Source organism: Sturnus vulgaris, chromosome 20 (assembly GCF_052056855.1).
Source record: "Sturnus vulgaris isolate bStuVul1 chromosome 20, bStuVul1.hap1, whole genome shotgun sequence".
Lineage (NCBI taxonomy): Eukaryota > Metazoa > Chordata > Aves > Passeriformes > Sturnidae > Sturnus > Sturnus vulgaris.
Genome location: NC_142262.1, coordinates 9386133 through 9396744, shown reverse-complemented (window position 1 = coordinate 9396744; position 10612 = coordinate 9386133). Strand labels below are relative to the sequence as shown.

Sequence of the window (10612 nt, the reverse complement as noted above, 5' to 3'; positions counted from 1 at the left end):
ATCCTGGGACTCATCTGCTTCCCCAGCTCTGACATCTTTGGGTAGAGAGTTGCCTTGAAAATCCAAACAATTTTCATTAGAAGATACATATGTGACTTCAGTGTCTGTCCTGTGAACCATTCTCCCCCAGGGAACGTCTGGACTTTACAGTTACAAAATGAAGCAGTGGATCACTAACACCCCAGCTCCTTTTGGTTATTTTCATAACTTTCTTGCATCACCAAACAGGCAGAAAAAAACAGTTGGTGGGAAATGTTTCCTCGATGAAGGAAAAAGAAATGCTATTTCACAGAGTGAGAAGATGCACATATAAAATAAGGATAATTCAGCTTTTTTTTTTAATATTTCACCTCACTCGGGCAAAACTTGTGTTATGTGTTCATGGAGGGAAACTAGAGAGTGCTCAGGATACCATCGAGAGCAAAGTTAGGTAATTTATCACTTTTATTTGTCACTGGTGGAACTCTGAACATAGGCAGTCACCTTTCTAGTGCTGCATGCTGTGAAATGCTGTAGCTGACCAACCAGTTTTAGCTCCTTAGGAGTTTTTTTACAGTCAGAGTCACACCTCTATTCAATTTAAACAGTGTTCAGTGTTACAGGAGCATTTGGAACGGTGAAATTTTGTTTATTCCTTAGCTAAGAGATGGATTCCATCAGTCTGACTCCCCCTCTGATCAAGGTAAATAGGCATGCTTTGTTTGTATAAATAAAACTTTAGTGATTGCACACTGGGGCACTTCCAATGCTTCTGTGTTCTGTGTATGGGGCAAACATCATTTCTTGTCACACTCCCTCATATTTCTTTCACAATACATTGCTGCCAAGCAACACTGTCCTTTATTCTTAATCTCCCCTGCCACATGATTTCTGGTCATGCCCAGATCTCTGCTCCCTGTCTTAAACTCCTAAGCTAGCACAGTTTTCTGAGAGGGAAGAGGAACGGGATGGTGAATGCAGGCAGGTGTTTTATCAGGCAGAGACATGCATGAATTTACCAGGGGGGAGTTTGTAGAATAATTGCTGGCAGCTCTGGAGGATGCCAGTCCCGGAGGCAGACGGGAGGCACAGAGCCTCAGCAGCGTTTTCCCTGAGCTTCCTCTCTTTAGTCTTCTCCATCACAGCATTCAGCAGCAGTTACTGGTGTGAAGGCACCAGGAAAGTGGCCAAACCTTTCTGCACAGGAGACAGCAAAGGGGATCTCTGCATCCGCTTCAACAGCCCCGACGGCAACAGCAGCCAGGCTGTGCAGTACATCTGGGAGACTGGGGACGACAAGTTCGTGGAGAAGAAGTTCCATGCTGGCATCTGGTATTCCTGTGAGGAAATGATAAATGAGGATGGTGAGTAAACCCATGGCAATTTGTTTAATAAAGTAATCACGGTTCTCCCGGCTTGTCTGGTGTGCCCTTTCCCCGTGCTTCACTATCGGCGAGGTATTTCATGGGGTTTGCATCCTTCAAAAGTTGCTCTTCTCTGGTAAAGGGCACCTTAGGGGGTGATGTCTAGTCAATTCCTAAAAAATTCCTAATAAATTCTGCAAAGAATATTAGCGTGACAGGTCAGGTTTTGATTTAGCTGATTTGATTTTAGGTTGTGGTACGGATGAAGATTATTTGGTTTTTATTCTACTCACCATAACTGCAAGTTAAATTACTTTAACAGGAAAGAGTTTCATTTTTCCAGTGTTTTTATTCTGTTAGTCAAAAATGAACATACTTGTTTGAAATTATTCTTTCTGATCCCCTATGGCAGCATAAAAAACTCACACTGTTTTTTGGGGTTTTTTTAATCATTTTCACTAATATATCTGTGGGATCTAAATTAGTTCCTGAGTTTCCTCTTGAGCACAAGTGTTTCTACTTTCTTACTGTGATCTCACCTTGCATAAATCAAAGCAGAAGAGGATTATTTTCATCTTTCTAAAACATTATACAGAGACTTATTAGCCATAAGTGGTGGCATTTAATTGGGTCTCACCCCGTATATGTAAATATTATTAAAATGAAATTAGCTTGCCATTACAGAAACTTTCTAGTTAATTTTGGATTTTTGTATAAGGGAATTGCTGGTTCAAGAATTCAAGCATTTATTGTAAAACCAGATCAACATTAAGTTTCTCCCTTTATTGCCCTGATCAGTTTACAAGTAACAGCTAGAACAGAACTTCAGAGAAATCAAAGCAGCTGTCACCTGTGCTATAAATCACAAATATTTTCAGTCACCTGTCCTGAAGGTCCAGTTCTACCAGAAGTTCTTGTAAGTTATGCAGTTTTAAGGGATAAATGGCAAAGAACAGAGCAAACCCCGTGTCCAAAAGACACCTTTTATCCAAGCTATGGGTACCAGGGTTGTGTAATTTGAGCATCTGCTGTGGAAGTTCGTGTGTGGAAGCTCATGTTTTCTGACTTGGTGCAGTTAAGAGCTGGAAAAAAACACCCAGCATGTTCAGATCAGAGCAGAATTAATTCCAAGAGCTTTGTTCACAGCATCTGTGTGGGGGCCAGGAGGTCATATGGGTTTGAAAAATCAAAGCTTACAGGAAGAAATTGGAATGAAGCTTAGAGGGAATTTGTGTGAGCAGCAGCCTTGGTGCTGTAAGGAGAGCAGCTCTGCCCTAACGGGAGGATTGCTTCCAGCCTGCCAGTTCTGCAAAGGAATTTCCCTCTCCTGGCTTTCACAGCCTTTCTCCAAGTCTTCCAGGCTCTGGTTCTACACTGAAATAATCTGTGAGGACTCTCTAGTGAAGCCCCAGGAGAAGGCTGATGTACCAGGGTCTCTGTGTCCATTAAAAACAGCTTCACCCATCATCTCACTTTCTGCTTATATGGTAGATTTTGCATTTTATTCTTTCTATTAATTTATTTCTTTAGACCCTTACAGAATACAAAATAATCCTGAATTTGATTTAATTTATTTTTTTAGGTGAGAAGTGTAGAAGCTTTATCAGTCTGACTCCAGCTTCTGATCGAGGTAGATATGCATATTTTTTGTCCATAGTCAAAACTTTCCTGATCACACTTACCAATATAAGTATTCCGCACTAAATTAAATTAATTAATTTCAAAAATGCTTCCTTTAATCCCAAAGAGGTTTTTTGTCCTTTATTTAGTTTTCCAACTTCAAAATGAAAGTCATATGATTTACAATATCAAACTCTCTGAAGACACACCACTTGAACATGAATGGCTTTTGAAATTCAAATATGGATACTGGAAGTCAACATTTGTATACATTTGTATATTTTTGTCCTCTCTCTCCTCATAGCTCCATATTTTCAGCCAGGAATTCAGTGGCAGTGTGTGAACATCCACCCAGGAGGTTTGTGTGCTGGGGGGATGGAGGGAGATGTGCTGAGTCCCAAAGCAGCCTTGGTGCAATCTGAATCCCCTCGCTGTGCTTTGCCCACAGCTGTGAGGAGAAATTTCCATCCTCTTCTCCCACAGAAGGTCTCACATCCTTGTGAAACATTCCTGCAGATTCCTGTGTGCTTTCCTCTTGCCTGATCCCCAGTATGAAAACATCAGTCCATCACTGATCTGATTGCACCAACCACTTCACCAGTGGCTGATCCAGAAAAAACCCAAAACTCATTCTTCCCCGCATACTGGGACTGGAATATTTTCCTGGATATGCAAGTTCAGACCCTTGGAGAAAGAGAAATACTCAGTCTGAAGGCCAAAGACTTCCTTCTCCCTGCTGCAGCTTCTCACAGTGCCTTAACAGCATAAAAGAATTTTGTAGCATGAGAAAAAAATATAAATGAGATGTGGGTGTAGTCACACAGAAAGGAGGGGTGTTTTCTGGGCCCTGCCTGGAGAGTTCCTCACAAGGAAAACTGCTGCTGAAACCAACTGAGCAGCACCAGCCAATGTCCCAGGCACTGGCAGGCCAGGTGGAGACAGCCAAGAAACATCCAGGTACCTAAAAATCAGAAATCTCTCCCAGTCTGCATGTGCAAACACGGGTTTGTGTTCTGCATGTGCCTGTGGTTGCTGTGTGATCTAAATTTGGGGTGCACCAGGCTCAGCCTTCCCGAATTTCTCTCCCCTGGGTGTCACACCCAGGGGTGATCACTGCTGTTCAGTGCATTTCTCAGAATGGCTCACTGAGCAGAAATGTTAAAATGCAAACTCTCACAGCTGGAGCAGCCAGAACTGTTGGGCAATGCAACATCTGGAGTTCCTAATGAAAATCACAATTTTTTACCGAGACAGATTTCCTGGAGAAACAAACCATGTCCAAGAACACCCACACAAAGCCTGGCCCAAGAATTTCATGTCTAAATGGCCCATGAATCTGAGCAGTCCCACAGACATTGTCAAGGCCAACATTTGGGGTTTTACACCACACAAATGCTGTCTCCTGCCCTAGGTGGTGTCTGCTAATCAAGGATGTGTCTCAGCAGCCTCTCGATTTTTAAGTTATGATTGTTTGTGTACGTCTGCACGTGAAATCACTGCTTGAATCTATAACCAGGTGTCTCAGGACACATTTGTTTTTTTAAAAAGTTTGGGGAAGATCATTTGCCAGATCTTGCTGCTGCAGATTTGGACACAAGAAGGCCTCCTGCTCCTGGCTGTGGGACACCAGCACGGTAAAGGTCAAACAGCAGGCTGAGACTTTAATGGGGGGATTAACTTCTTGCATAAGATGTAATTACCACGTCTCCAAAAAGAGAGGAATTAGCAGATAACTGGAGAAATGAATCTCAGCAAAACCTGGAGGCTGTCTGGGCTCATGAAGGCTTCTCTCCAAAAATATCCAGATCCTGTCTGGTTGAAAGTTAAGCCTGTGGGGAAGATTTTATTGAATGAGCAAGTCCCAGGCAGTGTAGGTGTGTGATGGCCCTTGGGCTGTCAGCTGGGTCTGCTGCTCCAGTGTGCTGCTCTGCACTCAGGGCCATCAACAGCTCTTCCTTTTGTATTCACTTTGGTCATTTTTATATTCACTTTGGTTCTTTTTATATTCACTTTGGTTCACAGTGATTTTAGGGTAGCTACTGAGTATGAACCCACACTGTCCCACCTTGCACTGCCAGCTTCTAAGTGTGTAGCAGGAACATGCAACTGCTTTTCCAATAATTATAATTTTGGGTGTCCATTGACACTGAAGTCTTCCATACATCCTCATAGCCTTTGTGCTTCTGTTTAACTTTGCATGAACGACACAAATGGAGAAGGAAATGGTGGAAATATGAAATGATTGCTGATAAGATCATTGCTGTTGATTTGGAAATGGTGAAAATACCAAATGATTGCTGATAATGTCAGTGCTGTTGATTTGGTTTCCAGGGGTTTTATGGCTGTCTATTGTAGCAGAGCTTCTCTATGTGCTTCTGCTCCTGACTGGGAACATTCTTATGTCAGTAGAAATGTGCTACTACAGCTCTGTCATTGATGGGCTCAAGATCAATGCCTTCTCTGCAGTGGTCACCGTGTTAGCAGGTACAGTTAAACTTCTCCATTAATTACAGCCAGAACAGTCTTCCATCTGAAAATTAATAACAAGCTTCAAAAGTGTTACAATACCTACTGAGAGGTGAACAGTGCAAAATGAAGCAAAGTTTTACAGGAAAATATTATTTTCAATTAATTATTTCTTAATGTGGTCTATTTTGAATTTTATATTGTGGCTTTTGCTATCTCTAACTTAATTGTTTTAATTAGATCATTTTTCATTTAATTGTTGGGTTGGTTGCCAAAGACTAAAAAGCAGCATCTTCTTCCAAGTAACTTGATTTTTTATTTCCAACACACTAAGTACAAAATTAGTGATAGCCAAATTCAAATAGCACTTTTAAGAGGGACTAGAATTGGGTAATTGCTAATAGAGAATTGTCATTTAAATTTTCTTCCATTTTCTGCAGGTTGTTTCATAATCCAGTGCTATTTAATCTTAGGATTTTAGGCAAATTCAGTTTGGAAGAACTTTCCCTAGTCCAGTCTGAGAAATCTGGTCTGCATTGTCTGTTTATAGTCTGCTGGGCAGGAGGAGGCTGGAGCAGAGATTTCTGAAGGCATCTGAAAGATTCAATCTCTATAATAGAATTCTTACTGAGGAATGTTGCAGTAAAACAATTACAGTTAATTTATTTACTAGAATTTCTTGTGGAGCACGTGCTGCTCTGCTTCACATGTTCAGAACTGTGCAGAGTTCAAAGTGATTTATACTTGGTGATAGCATATCTTTTATAACATTTAATTGCAAGTCAGACACCTGGCAGGTGGCAAAAATTTAATCTCAAGTTGCATTTCTCTGTCAAAATTTTTGGCTTTTATCCTGATTCTAATGTTTTTGGATTTAATGTTCATGCATTTGTGTCTTTTCTTATGAATGAAAGATTTTTTTTGTTATACGTTTTCCTGTTAAACATAATCACGTATTTAGTTCATTCACCAATCTCTTTTTTGGGGTAAATAAATGAAGTTCATTAAATATCTTATCATGGAAATGGGGAAGAAATAGAGCAGATAATTCCCTTCTTTTTGCAGTCAACTTTTACACAATTGAAGATGGCTCTTTCATCTCCCTGTGGTCCAGAGTGCAATCCCCAGCCTTTCCTGTGGCTGCATTATCTCATTTCTGCTTAATGACTGCCCTGAAAGATGTCCAAGCAGTTAAAAATCTCTGCTATCACCAGTTCCATTAACTGCTCAGAAAAGGTCCCATTTCTCCTGTATCTGAGCAATCCTCATGATCCACTCTCATGTCTGTTTTCAAAGAAAGAGATGTGAGCTTTATTGAACTCCTTAGGCAGTTTTGCCAACTCTCAGCAGCTTTCCCCTCTCCCAATAGTCATGAATATTCACTTTTATTAATATTCTTTTTGGTTTGGGCCTGTACAGGAAGCAGCAAGTTTATCCTGGACATTCTGTTTACTTACAAGAGTAAAAATTCTTGAAATACTAAAAAAAGGGAAGAACATTTGTCCTAGCTGTTAAATTTATGTATGAATCATTTGTAGGTATAACCCAAATCTAGTTGCCCTAATCTGTGATGAAGATGTGATTTCTTGTACAGGCATACTCTTGATTCTGTCTGAGTAAATTAAATTATTCAATATCAGCCTCTTCCATTAACCAGATTTGCAGCACTTTCTAGTAAGTGTTTGTCCACTTTTTCATCCAGCCTCATAGCTGATAAATCTGTTTGTATTTACAGCAGTGGGGGAGGGCAGAAACCTGCAGGGCTTTGAAAATCTTTCCAGTCAGTGTTTCTGAAACTGTGGGAAATGTGCCCTGTGCAAAGGAACACTTTCCTGTAATAACTCACGATTTCACTACTAAGAAGTTTTCAGAGGATGAGAACCAAGTGTGGCAAATGCACAACACATTAAATACACTTAAATGGTAATGCCCAATATTTTTGAGAGCTTTGTAGAATTCAGATCGTTCATAAAATATTGTTCAGGAGTTCAAGGGACAACTACAAAGAAGAATGTCCTCAATTTACATTTTCTAATGTTATTATAACATTGTATTTTTTAGGTCTTCTGGGTATGGTTGCTCACATGATGTACACAACTGTATTTCAAATGACTGTAAATCTTGGTCCTGAAGACTGGAGACCTCACACTTGGGATTATGGCTGGTCCTATGGGTACTAACTGGTTTATATTTGGTTCTTCCATTAGATTTTGGTCCCTTCACCTTATGTTCAAGGAATTATACCTAATTTATTAGCAATGCCTTTACCTTATTTCACTTCTGAGGATGCAGTTCAGTAACCAGGTGTCATTCTTGTAAATCAGTTGTCTGAAATTATTGCCCAGAATGTAGAAGTGTGCAAGGTTGGTATTTGCCATCCCTCAGACAGTACAGAGAGGTCACACTGCCCTGCACGAAGCAGAGGTTCTGCTCCATACACATCAAACCCAGCTTTAGCATTCTCATCTCCCAGGACTATTGTCTTGCCTAAGTTGTTTAAAACTCTTCCAGCTCCAGTCATTTAGATTCACATTTTCCTATCACATCTATGCTTCACATTGTTGTATCTGGAGCATTTCACAGAATCACAGAATTACACAGAATCACACAGAATCAGAGAATTAACCTGGCTGGAGAAGACCTTTGAGATCACTGAGTCCAACCTGTGACCCAACACCACCTTGTCAACTAAACCATGGCCCTGAGTCCAGGCTTTGTCCAACATCTCCAGGGATGGTGACTCCCCACCTCCCTGGACAGCCCATTCCAATGCCCAACCATCCTTTCTGTGAACAATTTCTTCCCGATGTCCACCCTGAACCTCCCCTGGTGCAGCTCAAGGCCGTGTCCTCCTGTCCTGTCCCTGTTCCCCGGGAGCAGAGCCCGACCCCCCTGGCTGTCCCCTCCTGTCAGGGAGCTGTAGAGTGATGAGGTCTGCCCTGAGCCTCCTCCAGGACAAACATCCCCAGCTCCCTCAGCCTCTCCTCACAGCACTTGTGTTCCAGACCCCTCAGCCCCTTCTCTGGGCACACTGCAGCATCTCCACATCCCTCCTGAACCGAGGGGCCCCGAACTGGACACAGCACTCGAGGTGCGGCCCCACCAGTGCTGAGCACAGACAAGATGGTTCAAACTTTTGAAAGTACCTTCAGGTAGCATCCATGTTATTTTGTACATATCTTAGGAGATCTAGTGAATTTATTTAGAAAAAATAAAACAAGCCATACACACAGGGTCCTCACACCTTCCTCCCAGTGGTCTCCCTTGGTTTCTTTCTTTTTGTCCCCTTTCATGCAATGTTGTCTCTCTTCTGAGATCCTACATCTGCACCTCCCTCCCTGCTGCACGAACCTTCACCTGCAGCCTCCCTTAGCTGCTCTCCCCCCGACTGCACATGGACACCTCAGCCTCCAGAGAGGAGGGGATGCTGATGCTGATGCTCTTTGTCTTTTCCAGGAGTTCTTCTCCAGCTCCCCCATCTGAGACGTACACAGGGTGTAGTTTGAATGATGTGAGGAGCAAAGACTGCTTAAGCTTCTCCTCCTCTTGCTTCTGGGAGCCTTTCACATCTCCATGCCATAGTCCACCATCCTCAAATTCTGTCCACACATCTGAGTTCTGATTGCTCTAGAGATCAACCCTGGCCAAAAATACTGGGAGAGAGGAACAGGGGAAAAGTGGGTGGTGGGGGGGAAGGATTTATTTAAAATGCAAATGAGTTTGTTGAATCACATCATAAGGATGTGGTTACAAACAGCTCTGAGGGAGAGGTGAGATAAACAGGAACCTCTTAAACTGATTTCTCCACCAAGGCACATTTCATTCAATAATTGTAACCTTGCCATGTTTAGAAACTACTGATGAGCAAGTTCCTGCACTGTGAACTCCAATTCATGCTCACTCATGCTCATAAAACTACATGCTGCTTTTAATTTCACACATTTTTAACAGACTGTATTTCAATATAATTTTTTTTAGTTCTGTCTCCTTAGGGGTTTACTTTTAACATTTCAGAGTTGATGTCCTTTTCTCTCTGTTTAATCATGCCATACATTTTCTCAGGAATGCATTTCAATGCTCTGCTTTACCCAGCTATTTTTTTGTTATTTATATTATTATTATAGCTGTATATTATACTATTTATATTATTGTTATATTATTATGTATATGTTACCCAGCTAATAGTGCCTTCTCTGTTCTTTTTAACACGTCAGGGTAACTCACACTTTTCTCAGTGTCCCCTCTGAGATTTATACTCTTAATAACAGCGCTTTTTAACTTTTTATGCATTCCTCATTTTTTTTATAAAACCCCTTTCTGATATTAAGCTCTAAGTTTAATAGAGAAGTAGAGCTCCAATAGAGCTCAGATAGAGAAATTGGAGGTATATTAAATGTAGATATTACAGCAAATATATAAGAGGTGAACTCTACAAGTCAGGTCTTAAATGGTCATTAACCAAGAGTATTTCTTCATCACCTACCCTGTTCATCTTTCCCTAATACACACCAACACAATCACACAGAAGCAGTGTTTTCAAAAATAAAACCGAAGGACTTGAATATGAAAATGTGCTTCTAATTTCAGATGATTTTTGGTTTTTTGTTTCTAGCCTTGCATGGACTTCCTTCGCTTGCTGTATGGCTGCAGCTGTGACCACTATTAACAAATACACAAAAACTATCTTGGAATTCAAGCACAAAAGAAAAAAGCTGGAAAGGAGCTTTAGGATTGAATACAAGTTTCCTGACCACACAGCTCCAGAGAAAGTTTGCAATGTGTATGTGAACTCTTTCCAAAACACCACAGATGACCCCACACATGCTTTAAGAAGTCTGCGTCACCTGGCCACTATTTCAGTCCTGTGAAGCTGAACCAGATCTCAAAGCATTCTGTAAATTATAATCCTAGATGATCCAAGTGGAACAGTGTTAATGAACAAAATGTATCAATGTGTAGTATTCTTTATTTTTCTTAATAAAGAAATTATATTTCTGTGGATGTTTCAAGGAAGTGTTGGTATTGGAAAAGAAGATTCAGGTGTCTCAGCTGAGATAACAAAAGTGACACAGGTTCCCCACAGTTCCAGTTTTAAGAAGTATCTAATGGTGATAGAGAGTATGGGAGTTTGTTAGAATTTTAGAGCATCACTCCATCCTGATTCTTTATTAAAGACTGTAAAA

At 41.0% G+C, this 10612-nt stretch overlaps 1 protein-coding gene across 1 annotated transcript; it reads left to right on the top strand.

Moving 5' to 3' along the window:
• The first annotated feature begins 884 nt into the window (after positions 1 to 884).
• On the top strand, positions 885 to 10381 carry GSG1L2 (GSG1 like 2). The gene is made up of 5 exons (XM_014885022.2): positions 885 to 1343; positions 2926 to 2973; positions 5295 to 5447; positions 7491 to 7602; positions 10042 to 10381. Exons 1-5 carry the CDS (start codon positions 1040 to 1042, stop codon positions 10295 to 10297), a joined length of 873 nt encoding a protein of 290 aa, XP_014740508.1. The 5' UTR covers positions 885 to 1039; the 3' UTR covers positions 10298 to 10381.
• Positions 10382 to 10612: the final 231 nt, after the last annotated feature.